Source organism: Pagrus pagrus (genome assembly GCF_965226575.1).
Source record: "Pagrus pagrus genome assembly, chromosome: 12".
Taxonomy (NCBI): domain Eukaryota; kingdom Metazoa; phylum Chordata; class Actinopteri; order Spariformes; family Sparidae; genus Pagrus; species Pagrus pagrus.
Genome location: NC_140196.1, coordinates 7,751,893 through 7,773,335, shown reverse-complemented (window position 1 = coordinate 7,773,335; position 21,443 = coordinate 7,751,893). Strand labels below are relative to the sequence as shown.

At 42.6% G+C, this 21,443-nt stretch overlaps 1 protein-coding gene across 3 annotated transcripts in view; it reads left to right on the top strand.

Annotated features, from left to right (window-relative positions):
• The window catches only part of kcnab1b (potassium voltage-gated channel subfamily A regulatory beta subunit 1b), a 42,040-nt gene extending 23,761 nt beyond the window's left edge, over positions 1-18,279 (top strand). For 2 of the 3 annotated variants that reach the window (XM_084369971.1, XM_084369972.1), the window contains 10 exons: positions 380-424; positions 2,081-2,125; positions 4,216-4,259; positions 9,427-9,513; positions 15,198-15,283; positions 15,868-15,988; positions 16,094-16,188; positions 16,273-16,393; positions 16,515-16,603; positions 16,698-18,279. In XM_084369971.1, the coding sequence (XP_084226097.1) occupies positions 380-424; positions 2,081-2,125; positions 4,216-4,259; positions 9,427-9,513; positions 15,198-15,283; positions 15,868-15,988; positions 16,094-16,188; positions 16,273-16,393; positions 16,515-16,603; positions 16,698-16,787 (823 nt within the window). In that variant the 3' untranslated portion in view covers positions 16,788-18,279. Of the gene's footprint in view, positions 1-379; positions 425-2,080; positions 2,126-4,215; positions 4,260-9,426; positions 9,514-15,197; positions 15,284-15,867; positions 16,189-16,272; positions 16,394-16,514; positions 16,604-16,697 lie in introns of all 3 variants that reach the window. The other variant, XM_084369970.1, reaches the window with a different exon arrangement.
• The last annotated feature ends 3,164 nt before the right edge of the window (positions 18,280-21,443 follow it).

Here is a 21,443-nt window from a genome sequence, read left to right as displayed (position 1 = left end):
CAGGATTTATCCACCTGAAGAGGCCAAAAATGAGAGGAAGCCGTGACTCCAAAAGTGATTTACATAATCTTATTCATCACTGGAGGCTCCACATAATGTTCACGGCTCAATCTAAGTTTATAGGCCTGGACATTGTCTCAGTGAGTAATGTGGGATACGCTGTAGCTGTGCGGGGGTGAATATTAATTTTAAGGTTGCTGGTGATATTATGGCATACAGGACGAGAGGCATTTATCCTTTATCTCATAGTCCCTCTGATTTTTAATCAGCTATTCGTGCTGTAGATTTGTGGCAGATAACAGTCACGCTTACATGCTCTTAGAGGCACGGCATCCTGAGATATAATCTCATCGCCTTTGTTGTGTTTTTCTCTTCGCAGAGCAGAGATAATCCTGGGAAACATCATCAAGAAAAAGTGCTGGAGGTAAAGTACTGCTCCTTAAGATACGAAATGTGTTCCACGGATAGGTTTTAGATGTGCGTATGTGTTATCTACATGGCCAAACGAAATATGGACCTATATGTTCGCATCTTATTCCTAAGACGCCCCTGCTCTTCTGAAAAGGCTGCAGGGATTTGCAAAGCAGCACTGAGGTCAGGCACTGATGTCGGGAGATAAACTCTGGCTCACAGTTCTTGTTCCAATTTATCCCAAAGGTGTTGGATGATGTTGAGGTCAGGGCTCTCTGCAAGCCTGTCAAGTTCCTCCATCCAGAAAACCACTTATTTGTGAGCGTGGGCACAATGATGTTAAAACAGGAAAGTGCCTTGAGGAAACTGTTACCACAATGGTAGAGGCACGCTGTTGTCTAACACAGCTGTCGCAGGTTATCACAGGATAAAGCCGGCACAAGAAGTCGGCACAGGAGGTGTGAAGTTTTACAGCCTAAAGAGCTGAAAGTGTACAGTGTTACAGGAGGAAAAAAGGGGGAAAAATAGAAAAGTCATAAGTGTCTACAGCAGTGTTAGCATCTCTGTGAACCTGAACTTAAGCACAGTGGTGCAAACGTCAGCATGCTAACATTTGCACAATGTCAAATACATGAGGGCTCCCTCACAGATATTTTGAGCCCTTTATGGACATTTTATGTAAAGCCTCATTTCTGCAGACTTTGCATGAAGTAATTACGCACAGTTCGCAGCATTGAACATGGGGTTACCATGGGTTACTAGGGGAATCATTAAAAAAAAAAAACATTAAACGTGATGGAAATTTTCGCCTTAAAACTTCTGACTGAACGCATTTCTATTTGTGGATATGTGTACTATGTGTTTTTTGTTTCTGTTATTATATGTTTTAAAGCGTAAAATAAAAAGTCTCAAACCCACGAGGTAAAGCAAAATGTCCCAAAGTGCTGTCCCACTCCTATTTATACCATTTTCCCCGTGCAGCCTCTCACTCAGACACTTAAAGGTGACGTCAGCTAAGTCTACGAGGACTTGGGGCTGAGGGCCTGAGGGGGGAGACTGTGATTGGGCCTAAAAATATGTTCACATTATGTCTGCTTTCAAGCATTTTGCATGGTGAATTGAGGTGTTGGAGTTGGTAAATAGGTGCTAATTCACTGAAATCTCCCTGTACTCATGTGAGAACATCGAACCTGGTCACATCTATGTTTCACAGGAGGTGCTGATGAGTGTGAGCTTGTATCTGCACCAGATAATATCAGTTCCATGCATCTACTGTATCTTGAATGCGCTGCCACACTGCAGCGATAGACTCAGTGTTTCACCCTTCTCTCAGCAACCCATGCCAGTTCTCTGCCTGGCTGTACCTCGACTCTGGCTCCTCTGGAGATCCTTTTAAATTATTGATTATTCAAGCATGGGGGATTTTATAGTGAGGGAGCTATGTTCTTATAGTTCAGAGAAAAGGGTCCCTCTGTTATCATTCATACTAGATAAGTTACATGTTTGAAAAAGCAGCACATGCCCATCCGCAACTTCAGACTGCAGGATAGGTCACTCGAGGGAAGTATGATAGATATAGATGCACAATCGTGCACACATGCATGCAGCGACATGCATCTTTTTGAGACTCCACAGCCTATTTGATGTGTCTGTCTGTTATGTCCCTCAGGAGATCCAGCCTGGTGATCACCACAAAGCTGTACTGGGGTGGAAAGTAAGTGTGTGTGTATGTGGATGTGTGTGTGTGTCCAGCATTTTCTCCTTAGATGTTTGGGCTATCTCACCAACAACAGGCCACAAATTAAAAACACCCACCTCCAGCTACAGAGCGTGACATTGGATCAAACATTTTGGGAAACCTGCAGGCACACAGACATGTAGGAGACACTCAACAAAAGACAAACATGGCCATGTTCTCACCCCCTCGTGCATCCCTTTATACTCTTCCTCAGCCTTCTTGCCATACTGCCAAGAGTCATATCTGTTTCTTCTGTCATGCTGAACTATTCTGCTCTCAATCTGCATTAGTCACATCATCTCTGTTTCTAAACGTCTTCAGTTTTGTACTGAGGGAAGTGGAAGTACATCCAACATTTTCCTCTGGCTCTCCCTTTGAGCATGATGTAGATCAGTGGAGTAGGACCCTGGCGCGATTGTGTAAATTTAATTTAAGCTCATCCCCTCAGACTATCGTCAAGGTACCAAATCCACGGTCTCCACGGCATTTGGATTTAGAGAACAACTGCTTAACCCCCTGCTGATCAAGCTTTGAGAGTGCCTGAGGAGCCTGTCAAGCATCTCATCATCTAAATATACACTAGATATTTATACACATTACTATCCTCTGCACTTCCTTACCTTCATGCACAAAAGGTAAGAAGACATGACAGTATAGAAGACGGACAGTGTGTGTTTGCAAAACATTATTATAACCTTAAGCAAGCTAGAACGCCACAGGAACGACAGAGATAGAAAGAGAAAGTGTGTAATGAAGCGCGGACTAGACAAATAGCAGGCAACTGAGCAAACATAGAAGAGGAAGAGAAGAGAAAAGAAAGGAATAAAGTGGAAAAGGAAAATGCAGACATCTCAAAGTGACTGAGTGACTCTTTTGGTGACTTGTTTTTTTGACTCTAGCCAATCCATTTGTAATAAACCCACTGTACACAAGTTACGAGTCAGGAGTTAACATAGTGGAGCATTTGGCAGCTACTGAGCCAGATATTTCCCTGAGGTGGTGGTGGAGACCAAAAACAGAGCTAAAAGGAAAGTGAATATTGGACTAAACCCAACTCATTTGTCAGAGAGAAGGCTAATGTTGCTCTGTATCAGCTGGATGTGTAAACAGGCAATTGTTTGCTGACACATTTGCCATAACAACTTCACAAGGTGGATTAATTTTGTGTTCAATCAATGAATGCAGGTTAAAGTAAATGTAAAAAATACCACAAAAACCCAATATATTACAAACTAGAAGAACACTCAGATCTGTTCAGTAGTTTTTGTGTAATCCTGCTGACAAACCAACAAACAAAGAAAACAAAACCTCCTTGGCGAAGGTAATGAAAGTCCCGCATTAAAAACTTTACTTTAGAAAAAGCACAATGTTATAGTATATATAACAAAACGGTGAGGATCCAAAAGCAACGAGACAGCCTGGTAAGAAACAAAAAGCGCGCTTTAATAATGACATCTGAGGTTCATAGATAAACAAAAATTCAAGCACCAAAACTGCAACAAGGAGAATAAAAAAAAACGAGTTGAATGTTAAACATGAAGGAAAAAGACAGACTTGAAAACACGAGGCCTGATGAAATAATGAAACGCAGGTGTATGCAGTTAAACAGCAGGAAAAGACAAGATAGGAAGACACATGAGGATATAAGCTATCTTTACATAAATAAAGTATGCTACTTGAGTAATTGCACATAGTTACACTACATCCCTGAATCTAAAGGTTTTGTAATCAACCGAGTGATTCTCCAGTTTTTGCCTCGATAGATTTTCGCTAACCGGGAGGTCGTTGTCAAATAATAAAAAGGACAGACAATGACAGTAAGCCTTGTGTTTGTCCACTGCACAGACACACCGCACAGTTTGTTCCATAGCTGCAGGCACACTGCGGAGCCTGGAGTGGGTGTACTGCTCTTCAGTGATTTGTTGGTAATTTGTTATGCAGGCGCTTGTTTGGCATGTTTAATGATCTGCTTCAATTCCTGAGAGATGTGTGTTTGCGTATGATTGTGTGCGTTTCGCATGTGTTGTTGACACCCCTGACGTGCACTTCTCTCTCGCCTGTTGCAGAGCGGAGACGGAGAGAGGCCTCAACAGAAAACACATCATTGAAGGTAACAGGTCGATTTCCTCTCCTCTGCTTTGTCCTTCACGTCACCCCATCACACCGAGCCCCGCTGCACTCCTGTAATCTCCCTCTTTTATCTCTTTTCCTCCCCCCTCAGTCTTCCCTCGTCTGTGTGTTTTCTCTCCGTCCTTTGATTTTGCTCAACATGTGCACCAAGCTTGAATTTGAAAGCAGTATTTGCCAATGGTACATCAAACCTTGATAGATGTTTTGTATATTCTGTTGTAAAAGCTTTACAGGTGTCTTTTTTTAGAGACATCAGTGCTCTACAAACTTTCAAGTTTCCTCAAAAGCTTCTTCTTACAACCTGTTATATTTGAAGACTTGTGGCATCGCTCAATTCACAAACCATTGGCCTGAGCCACCCCAATTCCCAAACAACTCGCCATCCGGTCCATAGCGCAATGCACCTCCTGCAGTGACTCAGCTCTCTCCCACATTATTAACATTCACCGCAGCCTCTGCAACTTTCTCCCCCAAACAAGAGAAGGGGAATGAGCTTAGAAAAGGGCTGAAGGATAAGGGCAGAGAATGAAAAAGGAGGAGAAAGCAGAAAGAGAGGTGTCACTGCCAATTAGCTAAATGCAGTTCGCATCTCCAGAATATAGGAAGCATCTGTGAGAGAAAGGTGAAGTGTCCCTGTCTCCACTGGTGTGGCACCTGTCACCAAAGGCTCATTAACTGGGCGAGTCAACCATCTGTTGACACCGGCATCCTTTCCACTGGTGTTATTGCCCACCACAGGCTGGTCAATGAGTCATTTGATGGGTTAAGGGACATTCGCTGGGCATGATGGGGTGTCAAAACTGAAAGCTATTGGTAAGTTACTGTAAAAGGATTTTTTGGTTCTATTTGGAAAATCATCCCAACAGCAATTAATAAATCAGTTGCTCTGACAAATTAAAAAGATCCCGGCCCCGATGAAAAGTTACCTGTCAGTCCACCTAAGCACCTGCCTGCCTTCTCGCACTCTGTTCATGAACTCACAGGGCTAGGTATTGCGAATGCTATTAGCAAGCTAGTCACACAAGAATGGAAGTTTGGAAGCCAACATTTTCCAGTGCTAACATACCAGCTTGACAGCAGTAAGTCATGGACATATAATGAGACCTGGATGCAGCATGGGAGGCGGCGCCTGTTTCATTTTTATAAATCCAAAATACCCAATCTTCCGTGTGTTGCCCACACGGGAGCGTACCTATGTTCCCCGGGTCCTATGTTCCCCGGATCTGGAACCCTAACCCTAACCTTAACCCTAACCCTAACTCTTCACCTAACCCGGTCACATACACAGCGGGGAACATAGGACCCTTTTTTTAAAAAAAGGTTCCTATGTTCCCCGGTTCCATACAAAGCGGGGAACATAGGACCCGGGGAACATAGGGATGATCCCCTAGAGACTTCTGCCGACTGAGCCAGCTTACTTACAGTTTACAACTGGCTAACTTGAATAGAGATACAGTGATATAATCACGGGGCTCTTCTGGATTTTGCGGGCTTTGTAACGCACAAAAAAACCTATCCACCATGTTAGGCCACAGACGCTTGTTTCACTATGTAAGTGTATGAGAAACATACAAGTGACTGAGACGTAGTACACAGCCACTGAGCCTGTCGTTCAGCAGCTAGCTCACTCAGTAGCACAAAGCACACAGCCCCGGAGCCAAAGAACAAGAACAGTTTAGTTCAGTGGCTAACGTTAGCACAAAGCACTCAGCTACAATAGTGAGGAGTAACTGCCGTGCTGGGTAGCCTATTTGGACTGAGGTATGTTCAACACGGCTATTTTACTCATGTTGATATGATCTTGGCATTTAAAAGACTTCTTCATAAATTATAAGTCTACAAAGCTAAGAGAACTTGTGAAACGTAGCAAACTAGCCGCTAACACATCTCCCTTCCGGCTAGCAAGCAGTGTAGTCAGGCATGTTGTTTCGGAGGAGTGACTGGAATTTTTTTTGGTGGGATACTTTCAAAATGTAGCTTACTGTTGCTGGTTTCTACAATCTTACTAACCCCAGCTTAAATGCTCAGAAGCAGAGCTCAACGCTGGGGAATTCTAGGGTGACAGTGCAAGAAAATGTTAAAGTGTCTGAAAAGCAACCAGTGAGGGTTTACCCTTCTCCTCACGGGACAAAGAAATTCCTTGACAATATTATTATTTCAAAGAGACTTTCGTAGAACACATAATTAAATGCATTATTCATCACAGACAGCTTTGTTGTTCAATATCTTTTCTCAGTTCCAAAAATAGACTCCCCTCCAGTAAACTCAGGCTAATCCACGAGACAGTGCAAACTGCTCGTGATGACGGTGCAGGCTCAGATTAGGATCCATGTAATGGGTGTTTCTGGGGTTGCTGGAGCGCAGATGACAGAGGGAGGAATAAGTGGTTGCAACGATGGTGGGGAAAGCATAACTCTCAGATGGGATTAGCGGGCGATGATGAAGCCTCTGGCACTAATCTGCCATGCATGCTGAAGAGCGCAAGAGTGTCTTTTGCCTTGTCTCTCTGTTACTCCGCTGTCCTCCTTTGTGACAGACTCCTGTGTTCGCTTTTCATCTTTCATCTGGTCTGCTCTCTGCGTGCACGAATGGCGACTGATCTGCTCACAATACTTTGTAGCCATCTCTTATCCTCCCTTCAGTTTTTGGTGTTTCACTCCCAACCAGTACTGAAAGCTGAGTGAGAGAGAAAGAAATGAGCCTGACCTTATTCCTGAGTCTTCGTCTTTTTCATCATCCTCTCAGCTTTGAGTTGTGTGGTTCCTTAACCACCTGTCAAAAGTGTATTCATTTATGTAACAAGGATAAAAGATTAGACCGGTGCAGAAGTTTTTCCGCTCAGATCTTCTTACCAGGATGTGGTGGTGTGAACTCAGCTTGACACTGATGAATCTTGAAATTGTTCTTGAAGTCTCTGTTTGACCCGTTACAATTCTCAGTGTGAGTCAAATATGACTATTTATGTCCAGAAAACAACATGTGAACCCTGCTGAAACTACTGTTTTACAGTATTTTTGACAGTGGTATAACAGTGATATTAATCAGAAAAGCTATATTATTTATAATAGAAGTAAGAAGTATCTGATACTACATGTAATTAGGTATCATAAGTAATTTATCTTGTGTTTTGTACAACATTCAGTGGCATCTAGCGAAAGCAATATTTGCAGATTAAAATTCATTGTGTTGGTAAAAGCTAATTAACTTTCATGCTTTCTCAAAGCAGTTGCTGATAAAAAGACATGTGACATTATTTACCCATCAAGTTTCTTGTGCAGAAAAGCATCAAGTCCAGTTGGAGTCCGTTAGGAGCTTGTGGCTCGTAGCTCACATGCACTTACATGCACGCGTGGCCAGTCTGGCTATCAAAGAACAGAGTTTGGATTACAACACCAATAATTGGTTGCAGCTTTATTAATGTTCAAAACCTCATAAATAGAACCTTTAATTTAAACAGGAAGAGAAAAAGCTCTGTAGGCGACTGATGTATCCAATTTTTGTTTCAGTCAAACATAAATGACTTTTTAACATGGTAATAATAAGAAACATAGGTGTAATTTATTACATAACGATGGCTGAATTCCAATCGGGTGTTCAGCTCCTGCTGTGCACGGTCACAGTCGTGCCTTACTGGGACATTTTGATGGAGTGGAGCTTTAATTAATGTCATTACTTACACCTGCTACGACAAGTCAAAATGTCTGCCGTGAAATAGGTCCTGCTTATTCTTATTGAACCATATCTTCCAGCTTAGTAATTTGCCCAATATAAGCCATTAAGGTTTCAGTAATTTAATGTTTCTGCTTCATAAACGAGCACTGAATCAATTATCACTTTAATTACATTTTCAGAAAGAGCACATTATTATAAAGTTGATTATTATATCAGTAAAAAAAAAAATCATAAAAGGCTGTATGTTCTTTGAAAACCATGCAGCATTTTGTTGTCTGGAAATAGTTCCCTAACCATGATCCCTGCAAGGGAAGTTGGGCTGAGTATGACGGCCCAGAGGCGACTGGATCCAAAGATGTGGCAGTCCAGACTGAGCTGGCAGGCCTTGAGTCACATGTGGTCAACTGTCACTTTGCCATGTTTATGAACATTCACCCTGTTTTCCTTTTAACCTTATTTTATGGTTCAGATGTTTAATATCTTGTTTTTGTGCACTGTTATTCTGAGCTAGGCACCATCACAAATCTTTTTTTTCTCAGTTAAAATGGCTATAATAACAAAACAATATGACGAACAAAGAGTGAGGAAAAACACACAGGGACTGATTACGAAACACAGGTGTAAACAGAAAAAGGGCGGAGAAGGACAAAGACAGGAAATGGAAAGTAACACATGGCACAAGAGGATATAATCTACAAAATAAAACAGGAAATGACAACACCAAAAATCCAGACCCCGAGAATTACTATCTGACTTTGCAGTTATTTTGTTTTTTTCTGACAATTTTATTGTTCGGTTCACTCTCATCACTCTAATAACAACTACAGATTGCAGACAGACATGGTTGGCAACTGGATATTTTGGTAGAGACGAAAATAGAGCTAAAAGGAGAGTTAATATTGGACTCACACAACTCCAACAAGTGAATACTCATGTTAATTTGTACCTGCTGGTAAATAGGGAACAGTTCATTATGTTGTGTTTTCCAGCTGGTTTCTGCTGCCCCAAAGTGCCCCCTAAAAGTGTGTTATTGCAGGCTTAAGCATGCTGCCAGCAATCCCATTTTAGTGTGAAGTCTTTTCTGACAGTGTTAAATAAATAGCAATGAGAATTGGAGGGAATCACACGCACAAGGTTATTATCACTCTTCCTCTGCAGATCCAGGCCAACGTGTACATGTCCAAAGGTGTCAGGGGACGAGACTTTCTACTTGCTAACATGTCTGAATGATACTTTAATAAGTCTCCTTGGTCCACTGGTATTAGTGGAGGTATTTATGAGTAGATGGATAATACTCAGAGCTTATGTGGGCTATGATTAGCTTCCTTATTCCAAGTGTGTTAAACCAACCCTCCAATTGGAAATAAAAATGTTCATTGATCGATTATTGTTGAAGCTCTGGTTGGTAACACAGATGCATCTGTTCCAGCACTACAACAAAATTAATCCACATCTTTCTCAACTTCCTCTCAAAGGTTTAAAGGGCTCCCTCCAGAGGATGCAACTTGAGTACGTGGATGTGGTCTTTGCCAACCGGCCAGACAGCAACACACCCATGGAGGGTAAGTGACCTCTGACCAGACTCCAGGGGGCCTCGGGTTGGGACAATGCATGATGTTCTGTAACATGAGAGGGTGAGAAATACTGACAAGACCGCTGCCTGCACCGGACTGGCGACCTTTGCCTCTGGCTTGTCTTTGAGGTCGAGTGCGTGTCTCCCTCTGACACACGAAATACACACAAGAAATCTGACCACCTTGCCTCATCTTTTTTCCTCTATTTTTAGTCAACCACTCTCCCCGTCTTTTTGTTTCTGTCTCTGTGGGATCACCGGTTTCCACAGGGTCTCCGAGCTGCACCCAGCCCTCCCTGTTCTTCAGAAACAGGATTATCTGGACCCCCGGGGGGGAAGCTGGTGTATTTTTGGGCTGGTCTCACTAGATACAAGCCTCACTGTGCGCTCTATTCCTTCAACACTCCAGTGCTTCCTTTCCCACATATCTACCTTATGTCACCATGTATTTCTTTTTACATAGTTCCAGTTCCTTCCTCAATTACTTCTCCCTTGTGGCGCCGATACTTGGGTCCCTCTTCTGTCCTCCAGTATTGGTCGTATTTGGCTGAAAGGATGGAGTCTCGCTGGGCTCAGTAAAATATTTTCCAGTCTCTCCCCTTTGCCCCCCATGCTTCCTCCCCAGTGAGCCAGCAGACTGTGGGAGGCCAATCTGTCATACTTATCGTTCCCGGGGCAATGCTGTCACTGGTAGTACTGGTGACTGGCAGGCAGACCCTGCGGCAAGCTCTGTCAAACCCTTCTAGTAATGTGTCTCTGCAGATAAAGCCATGTCGCTATTGACAGCTGTTGCAGAGAAGTCTAATCTGATTGATGGAATGATTGATCGAGAGTCTGACAGGAGGATAAAAACTGAACGCAGAGAGATGCCAAAGATGAAAAGCAGACGCAGACAAATATAAAGATAGATAGCGTTTTGCTTTCAGCAGCTTTGCAACCCAGTCACAGACATTAATCAGTGTAAAAGATTGGGCACGTTTTCGTCATCCTTCATTACAGTGGAGCAAGGCCACTGCCATAAATCACTGTGTTGGGGGTCAGTCACTTTTAACAACTTGAGGGAGTAGGACTGCATGTACAGACTCACACAAAACTGTGTATCCTCATACATCAGCGCTCAGACGTTTCTTAATAGCTTCTCTGGGTGATGAAACAGCGGTGCTAACATGCAAAAAGTGAGACCTCTACATCTCTGTGGGCTTTCGCGGTTCAGTTTACATGTCAAGATCAAGATATTGATCCACACGCCCACATGTTCGCTGGAACTTCCAACAGGATTAACAGCATCATGCAGTGCACAAAATAACCCCCTCTGAATGTCTTATTAAACAGAAGAGTGTTTACTAACTTGTTTGTGCATGCATCTGTGCGTAACTTGTGTTTGTATTTTGTCCTCGTGACTTTAACTGCTTTAGACTTTGTGTGAGACAACACGTGTCCCCTTGGGGACAAAAGAAGTGATGTCATGGCTGCAGAGTCTGCCTTCGTTACCATCACTGCTTTCCTTCTCCCATCCACTCATCCTTCTCCTTGTGTTTCTCTTTTTTGCCCCTCCTCTACTTGTTCTTGATTTGTTTCGTCTTTTGGCTTGTATCCAGTCTAACAGCATGGACGGGCACAACTTGTGTACAAATATCCAACTCCCTTCTTGGCTCTGACTTGCCCTTTCATTCTGCTCTACTGCTCTTAACTGTTCCAGCTGACACTTGTACAATTTAACACCAAAAGCACATAAATCTGCTAAAAATAGGTGATTGACTTCTTTCCCATTGCCGGTAGACAAGTTTGCCTTTTCTGGGTTTTTTTCCCCTGGTATGTCACAATCAACGTCACAACCACGTCGGACGACAGGGGTCAGTAGAAAGAAGCATGGAGGCCAGTGAGGCTATGAGGGGTGGTTACTGTTTTACATGCTTTGGTTCAGTCGCCCTCTCAAACTCAATGTCGACAGAACAACGTTGGAGTGCTGCTTGAACGGACCCAGATGGAAAAGTATGAAGGCACCAAGCACCACCTGATCGCAAAACCAGAATGACCACCAGGATGTAATGTTATCCCCACTGCAGATCAGAGAACGAGCTGATAAATAACTATGACCAGTGCCTTCTCCACTGGAAGGGCACCCTAAAGGGCACTTTATTATGTTTCAGCTACCATAGGGGCATCCAAGAGGGCACTTTTGCAAGGTTTTTGCAAAGAGAGGGGCACCAGGTGAAGCAATTGTCCCCCGTGCATCACCCAGGAGTCCACCAGTGTCAGGAAATGAATGCCAAGTGTACCCTTCACTGTTTAAGCCTGACGTTATTGTGTTTTTTGTCCAGTGTGAAAGGGGTTTAAAGCCTAGCTGGAATTTCATCTCACATGTTGCCAAATAGTGTAGCAACTAAACGACTCACATTATACCAAATACGATGAGTAGGTGCCTCAAGGAGAAGCATCTGTGCCACTGTGAACTCATTGTTTTAATAGGCACACCATAGCCTGCAGAATAAAACCGCCCAAGTCTCGGCACGATGTTGCTGTCCAGTCCGTCTGCATCATTTTTTTTATTTGACAGAGCAATATGGCAGCAAATTGAATCCATTCAATCAGCTGAATATGAAAATCCCTCGGACAGAGTGCGTAAAGAATAGGATGCACGGGCCGAGGAAAAAGAACCGTCACGGCGGCAATAAATAGACTTTATAACAATCCCTCCAGCCAAGGGTTTTTCACTGGAGAGAAAATGAAATGGTGCTGCCACAGCATACTGAACACAAACACAGAGCCATCCACTCAGGACGAAGTGCCAGGATATCACCTCTCTCCTCAAATGTTCAGCAATAAAGAGCAGCATGCAGGGTGATCACACCCACTCAGTACCGAGGTACTTAGCTTCCTCTTGGCTGCACATTCACAACCTTCTTTCCCACGACCCTAGAAATAAGAAAGAGCTTCATCAAACCATTGAAGATCTCCTGCGGGGTAACATATTGATCACCGCCCATATCATGTATGCATGAGGAGGATAAACATTAGCTTAGAACAAATGTGAATAGCACCTCCCTGTACTCTCACAAAGACACCTAAACATCCACACAGACACCTGTCTAAACAGATATGGATATCAGTGTGTATGCTTTCTTTCACACTGCATGCTGCGCTCTGCAGAAGGCCACTGTCACACCTGCTGGCTGGAGTTGACCAAATGTTCCCGACTCAGTGGCGTGTTGCTGCTGCTCAAGGACAGGCTGATATTGGCTAGCAGCCAGGCAGTTACCGAGCTCATGCATTTATCACACACACAGGAATTTACCCACATTTCACACACGTTAGTTGACTCAACTATAAAAATATGAAACATTAAACGTGAAGTTAGTTAGTTCAAAACAGTATGACAATACAGACAGAACATAAATGACTAAACAACATGGTTGTGTTTCAGCATCTTCAGGCAAGCATGCAACATAACTAAGATTTTTAGTAGTTTGACACTTTGTGAAAGAGGCTTTTTCAGGTTCTTGCTGAGAGATAAGAAGATAAATACCATTCTCATGCCTGTGATATGAGGCTACGGTTATCTTAGCTTAGCATAACAGAGGAAACAGCCAGCTGAGCCCTGTCTAAAGGTAACAAAATCCACTTATCGTTGCCTGTAAAGCAAAAAAATGTGCACGTTACATGTTGTTTTTTTCTGAAATTGAATCACAATGGCACGTGGTTTTACATGGGGGCTATGTGCCTGAGTGACCCCAGGAGATGCGACAGGTATCACATTAAAATGATATTTAGCACGGACCAAGCAGGCCGGGCAGAAAAAAAAGGTGCCAGCTTGCAAAGCTCCGAGAGGGCCCTGGGGGTCTCTGGGGTCGCACTGCAGCACTGACCGGCTCGCTGACAGGTAGAGAGGCCGCATTTAGCGGGTTCTTATCAGCTGTCTGATCGAGGCTGTGGTAGACTTGCAACTCCAATGTTCTGCAAGGCAGAATTACTGTTTTTATCAAAGTAGTCTGGTGGATTTGAAGAGAGCACAGATGGATTTAACAGCTTCAGTATCCCATCGGTAAATCCCACATACTGTATATAACCGCCTGTCTGTGCAGGGAGCAATTGAGGTTATTCATCACAAATTACTTTTCAGCTTTTCTGCTTAACTAAGCTAACCTGGCTTAGTCCTGGCTGTACAGTAGCTACACGTTTACTGTATAGATACAAGAATGGAATTGATCTTCTTATTTAAATTGTATACCAATCCTATAGGTTCAAGGGCTTAATAATACAGTTCAAGCCTTCACACATACACACATCACATGCGCAACTGCCCACAACTTCACCCACATCATCCTCCTTGAAAAACTGCAGTGGGCTATTATGTGAGTGGGGTGTTGATGCTGCACGCTGGATACCTCACCTGAGCACTACGCTCAGCGTGGCATCGGTTGTTGGAGGTGATGAATCACTGCGGCCTTGTGGAAATGTAAGGACTGTCCAGTATGTAAGCACGGTTGTTGCTGTGAATCAAGTTATCATCATCCTCCCCTTCTGGCACTGAGGTGGGTTATTCATATATTCACAAATTCTTATGAATCGTGTGTTGCTCCAAGGTTGCGAATTGGTTCACAGTTTTTCCATCCGTCCTTACATCCCTCCGAATCCCTCACTGCCTCCCTGTTGGTAGCAGATGCACTGTTATTCCTCTACCCTCGCACCTGCTTCACCCACACGCACACTTACTCTCCGTCTCTCACTGAGCTACATTTCGGTCCGGAGAGAGAGCTACTGATGAAAAGGAATCACTCTTTTTTTAATCACACTCCGCCGTGGTCTCATCTCTTCACCCTCATCTCCCCACTTCATATTTGGCCTGCAGAATTTGCGTTGTGCTAACGTAGGAGATGTTCCAATGATGCAGCTACAGAATAAAGCCAGCAATTACAGACCAAAGAAATCACATCAATTACTTTATCACCTTGTAGTTGTTTTCCGGAGTATTTAGAGCGTTTATGCACAGCATTAAGCAGAAACGCATTCAAAGTAATTGCCCCATTTCCTCTCCTGATGTGAGATGTCCTTGGTTTAAAAACTCCTTTGAGAAAGAACTTCACAGCAGTTTTTATGAGATAATATTAATTCAATAAATTACATTTGGATATCCACTATTCCACCTACCATTACTTCCTTTCTTCATCCTCAGGCACAATACACAAACCACTAGAGGCCACTGTGGCTGACCCTACAGTCGTAACTATTGCTGTGTTTTGCTCCTCTGCACAAGCAACATTCTGCCAAGGTTGGCTGATTCTTTTCATTTTTACCGCCTGCAGCGTTTGGCCACATTATGTCCTATATGACCCCAAAAGAATATCTGCTTACACATGGGTTCAAAAGCAAACAAGAGGCACAAAGAGGCTGAATACATTTCAGACATCATCTACTGCTTTTACTGGAGGTGCCAGTATCACCAAAGGCTTTTTTTTAAATATCTTGCCATTTTTCGTTCAGGTCTTTTATGAGAATTATTTTATTCTCTAATAAAAAAATTAAACTCGTCTGTAATGTAGCAAATCAACCTTAATTCATGTGGTTTTAAAAACTGTCTTCCTGCAGGTTATGTAAAAGTTGAAATTGTAGCACCATCCACTGTTTGATTATTGACAATGTGCATATCTGCTCTTTGATATTTTATGTTCACAGAGATAGTGAGAGCAATGACACATGTGATCAACCAGGGCATGTCCATGTACTGGGGCACATCGCGGTGGTCCGCCATGGAGATCATGGTGAGTGATGGGCGACATTTTTGTGCATCTCGTAACAAGCAGCATGCGAAGTAGACCAACTTGACTCAAAAATTAAAGCTTAATATACCGAGAAGTCCTCAAAGGAGACATATAATCCTCATTTTCAGGTTCATCATTTTATTTTGGGGGGACTTTTAGTGCAGGTCTGTTTTAGCTCCTGGTGTCTTTAACGCCGGATTATGGGGACTTTTTCAGTGTAGTGTAGTGAAACACATTCCTAAACTAATTTGCTGTCTAATATGCCGCCACAAAGCAATTACAAAGTCAAACATCTCCCAGAATGCTTTCAGAAAATGAGAAAATGCAGTTGAATGTGGCTGTTACAGTATAGTGGACAGATATAATGACATAGTTAAAATCGGTAGATCTTTTGTTTAGTTACCTGTTTTGCCTTGTCTTCTTCAAACTGAAGAAGGGGGCATGAAATCCAAAATGAGCTGATACTGTATAAAAGTCCATGTAGCAGTGGGATAAGACAATGAAAAAAAGATTATTTGAATGCGTGTCCTTGTCTCATGAACATTTCTCCTCTTTGTTTTTACTCCCTCTTCACATCCAATTAGGAAGCGTACTCTGTGGCCAGGCAGTTTAATCTAATTCCACCCGTGTGTGAGCAGGCAGAGTATCACTTCTTCCAGAGGGACAAAGTGGAAACTCAGCTGCCAGAGCTCTACCATAAGATAGGTAAGTCTGTTTATCCGTTTCTCTTCAAGATGAGCTTTTTTGAAAAGATTCTGTGCCGTGAGAGATTTTCTATCCTGTTTCTCAGTGGTTATTATTCTCTCTCAGGTGTGGGTGTCGTCTCCTGGTCACCTCTGGCCTGTGGAATCATCACTGGGAAGTACGAGAACGGCGTCCCAGAATCCTCCAGGGCCTCAATGAAGGTACAGGTGAAATTTCTTTAAACCACCATCTCTTAGTGATTTTAAGTAATAATTTTGATGCCTATCGTTTTACTGCTCCTCCAGCCATACCAGTGGTTGAAGGACAAAATAATGAGTGAGGACGGGAGGAAACAGCAAGCCAAGCTAAAGGAACTGGCTCATATCGCAGAGAAGCTCGGATGTACCTTGCCGCAGCTAGCCATAGGTAAGGGACGACATGAACACCCTAAGACCTTCTTAGGTCTGAGCGGGTTTCTTTACATACTGTCTGATACATTCATGTCACAATATCAACTGTAAAAACTCTTCCTATCCCTGGTCATTAGCCTGGTGCTTGAGGAATGAGGGAGTGAGCTCGGTGCTCCTTGGATCCTCCAATCCAACCCAGCTAACAGAGAACCTGGGAGCCATACAGGTACCAAGACTATTACCTCATCCTGAATAATTCTGAATGATTACTTCAAACAGCGTTGATCGTGTGCTCTTTCTTTCCTTTGTGTGCACCACAGGTAATTCCAAAGATGACAGCAGGCATTGCAACAGAAGTGGATCATATACTGGGAAATCGTCCTCACAGTAAAAAGGACTACCACCATTAGGATGGACCCTGTTTTAGTGAACTATGCTCAACAAAAGCTTATCAAAGCTCACTTCTCACAGCCATGGCACCACAAGTGCGTGCCCAACTTTGCTTGTGTGCGCGTATGACTGTGTATGTGTGACTGTGTAAAAGTGCTCTGCTTGGCTCCTTGTCCGTACGAAGATCAACCAGTACTCATTATTGTAAAGTGAGCTACTTGACGAAAACATGCATGCTACAGCTATAGCAGCCGGCCACTGGACGGAACAACAGTTTCAGCGAGGTGATTTCTGGGGTGAAATTCTCTGACGCTTCAAAAGAAAACTGTGCAGACAATGCTGAACCACACATTTATATAAGCAGGAAATTAGATCATGGAAGAAATAACGTACTGCAAGATCAATCTCAAGCTGATTGAAACAAGCATGGGCCAGTTAGTGAACTATCATGATTATATGACTAAGAGTTTCCCTGTAATTGTCCACGAACTAACACATAAACTCATGGCAGTGTAGTAAATACATGAACAAAAAGATGTGGTAACCAATGTTACAGAAATCTACATTACTAGATGTTTGTGATGTAAAAAAAAAAAAAAAAAAAAAGAAGGAAAAAAACATTGATGATGTGTTTAATTTGGCCTCATCTCAGCAGACTGGATGATATGCAGCTGGAGCTGACCTGTCAATGTGATGAATCAGTGCTGGATGGACTGAAAATCTGCTCACAATGTTGCCGCTAATACCAGCAGAGCTAAGTTAAACTAAAATAGGTTTCAAAACATCTGTACTGACTGTTATATATTTTCCTTATTAAGCAGCTATGACAGAATGAGCTTCTCATCCCCCCTGTGTTGTATTTTCTTTCTTTTTCACTTATGCAAAAGTACAGCTCGGTGTACTCTCCTGATATGCCCCTTCCACCCCTTTTCGTTTTGGACTATGCGTGACCTTCTGTCAGTAACGATCACGTCTGATTCATTTAATTTCAGTCTGTGTTGTGGCTAAAAACATTTGTCGAGTCGAAGTTGGGGAGATGATCCTCCTGAAGGGGGGAGCTTCTGGATTTTAAAAACAAAGCCATGTAGCTAATGAAGAGACTCAGTTAAAAAAAAAAAAAAAAACATATGGACCCCTGCAGTCACTGCACCTGGAATACACTTACTTAACATTTACCCAACTTCTCCCATCTTTGTTACGTTCTGTCTGTTCAAACTTGTATTTTGGTGTTGTTCAACAGATTTGTATATATAAATAAAGAGCTTATAATTCTCCATGTGATATGTTTTAATAACCCATAGTAATTTTCTATTAATGTTATAGAGGCCTTCTAATTTTTCGCCCCTTACGAATTGAAATGAAGCTAGAGTAGACTTATTGTAATTGTAAACTGCAGTAATAAGAAAACAACCTGTGACTTGAAACACTGACGTAGTTACTGCTGTTTGCTGTTGGGGTTTGTCTGTGTCTTCCTGTTTTATAATAAAATAATGTGTGAATTAATCTACTTTATATACGCCTTTTGACAAATGTCTCTCTTTTTAATGAAAAATGTTGACTTTTGAAGATATTCATGAAAAATACAAATTCCACGAAAATCCAATAAGAGACTGGTGTTTCTCATTCCACCAGCACAGGAGAGGCTGGAGATTAGATCACAGGAGGTTAATAAAGAATCACCATTTTCATGGGTTAGGGGAACCTAAAGCCTGGGGTTAGGGCTAGGGTTAGGGCTAGGGTTTCGGGTTACGGTCGTTTTTGGACCGATTGACTCGAAATTGATCACAAATGTGCGGAAAAATCGCCGCTTTTCTTTAAAATATTCACCAAAAATACAAATACAAAAATACAAATTCCAAATTTTAGTGAAAGTGGGGCATTTTTCATGAAAACCTCGGCCGATTTTTTCAATAGCTTCCAGGTCTTTGGACCGATTGACTCGAAATTTCTCCCAGATGTGGTCCTATACTGGCTGAACGAGACACAGCAGTCCCCATTGGATTCGGGTGAAAACTGTATTTTTGGTGAATATTTTAAAGAAAAGCAGCGATTTTTCATGAAAACCTCGGCCGATTTTTTCAATAGCTTCCAGGTCTTTGGACCGATTGACTCGAAATTTCTCCCAAACGTGGTCCTATACTGGCTGAACGAGACACAGCAGTCCCCATTGGATTCGGGTGAAAACTGTATTTTTGGTGAATATTTTAAAGAAAAGCAGCGATTTTTCATGAAAACCTCGGCCGATTTTTTCAATAGCTTCCCGGTCTTTGGACCGATTGACTCGAAATTTCTCCCAGATGTGGTCCTATACTGGCTGAACGAGACACAGCAGTCCCCATTGGATTCGGGTGAAAACTGTATTTTTGGTGAATATTTTAAAGAAAAGCAGCGATTTTTCATGAAAACCTCGGCCGATTTTTTCAATAGCTTCCAGGTCTTTGGACCGATTGACTCGAAATTTCTCCCAAACGTGGTCCTATACTGGCTGAACGAGACACAGCAGTCCCCATTGGATTCGGGTGGACTCTGTATTTTTGGTGAATATTTTAAAGAAAAGCAGCGATTTTTCATGAAAACCTCGGCCGATTTGTTCAATAGCTTCGAGGTCTTTGGACCGATTGACTCGAAATTTGTCATGAAAACCTCGGCCGATTTTTTCAATAGCTTCCAGGTCTTTGGACTGATTGACTCGAAATTTCTTTCAGATGTGGTCCTATACTGGCTGAACGAGACACAGCAGTCCCCATCGGATTCGGTCGAAATTTGTATTTTTGTTGAATATTTTAAAGAAAAGCGGCCATTTTTCATGAAAACCTCAGCCGATTTTTTCAATAGCTTCCAGGTCTTTGGACCGATTGACTCGAAATTTCTCCCAGATGTGGTCCTATACTGGCTGAACGAGACACAGCAGTCCCCGTTGGATTCGGGTGAAATTTGTATTTTTGGTGAATATTTTAGTGAAAGGGGGCCATTTTTCATGAAAACCTCTGCCGATTTTTTCAATAGCTTCCAGGTCTTTGGACCGATTGACTCAAAATTTCTCCCAAACGTGGTCCTATACTGGCTGAACGAGACACAGCAGTCCCCATCGGATTCGGTCGAAATTTGTGTTTTTGGTGAATATTTTAAAGAAAAGCGGTGATTTTTCATGAAAACCTCAGCCGATTTTTCAATAGCTTCCAGGTCTTTGGACCGATTGACTCGAAATTTCTCCCAAACGTGGTCCTCTACTGGCTGAACGAGACACAGCAGTCCCCATCGGATTTGGGCGAAAACTGTATTTTTGGTGAATATTTTAAAGAAAAACGGCGATTTTTCATGAAAACCTCGGCCGATTTTTTCAATAGCTTCCAGGTCTTTGGACCGATTGACTCGAAATTTCTCCCAAACGTGGTCCTATACTGGCTGAACGAGACACAGCAGTCCCCATTGGATTCGGGTGAAAACTGTATTTTTGGTGAGTATTTTAAAGAAAAGCAGCGATTTTTCATGAAAACCTCGGCCGATTTGTTCAATAGCTTCCAGGTCTTTGGACCGATTGACTCGAAATTTGTCATGAAAACCTCGGCCGATTTTTTCAATAGCTTCCAGGTCTTTGGACTGATTGACTCGAAATTTCTTTCAGATGTGGTCCTCTACTGGCTGAACGAGACACAGCAGTCCCCGTTGGATTCGGGTGAAATTTGTATTTTTGGTGAATATTTTAGTGAAAGGGGGCCATTTTTCATGAAAACCTCGGCCGATTTTTTCAATAGCTTCCAGGTCTTTGGACCGATTGACTCGAAATTTCTCCCAAACGTGGTCCTATACTGGCTGAACGAGACACAGCAGTCCCCATTGGATTCGGGTGAAATTTGTATTTTTGGTGAATATTTTAGTGAAAGGGGGCCATTTTTCATGAAAACCTCTGCCGATTTTTTCAATAGCTTCCAGGTCTTTGGACCGATTGACTCGAAATGTCTCCAAGATGTGGTCCTATACTGGCTGAACGAGACACAGCAGTCCCCGTTGGATTCGGGTGAAATTTGTATTTTTGGTGAATGTTTTAGTGAAAGGGGGCCATTTTTCATGAAAACCTCTGCCGATTTTTTCAATAGCTTCCAGGTCTTTGGACCGATTGACTCGAAATTTCTCCCAAACGTGGTCCTCTACTGGCTGAACGAGAACGAGATGAAAACCTCGGCCGATTTTTTCAATAGCTTCCAGGTCTTTGGACCGATTGACTCAAAATTTCTCCCAAACGTGGTCCTATACTGGCTGAACGAGACACAGCAGTCCCCATTGGATTCGGTCGAAATTTGTGTTTTTGGTGAATATTTTAAAGAAAAGCGGCGATTTTTCATGAAAACCTCGGCCGATTTTTTCAATAGCTTCCAGGTCTTTGGACCGATTGACTCGAAATTTCTCCCAAACGTGGTCCTATACTGGCTGAACGAGACACAGCAGTCCCCATCGGATTCGGTCGAAATTCGTATTTTTGGTGAATATTTTAAAGAAAAGCGGCGATTTTTCATGAAAACCTCGGCCGATTTTTTCAATAGCTTCCAGGTCTTTGGACCGATTGACTCGAAATTTCTCCCAGATGTGGTCCTATACTGGCTGAACGAGACACAGCAGTCCCCATTGGATTCGGGTGAAAACTGTATTTTTGGTGAATATTTTAAAGAAAAGCAGCG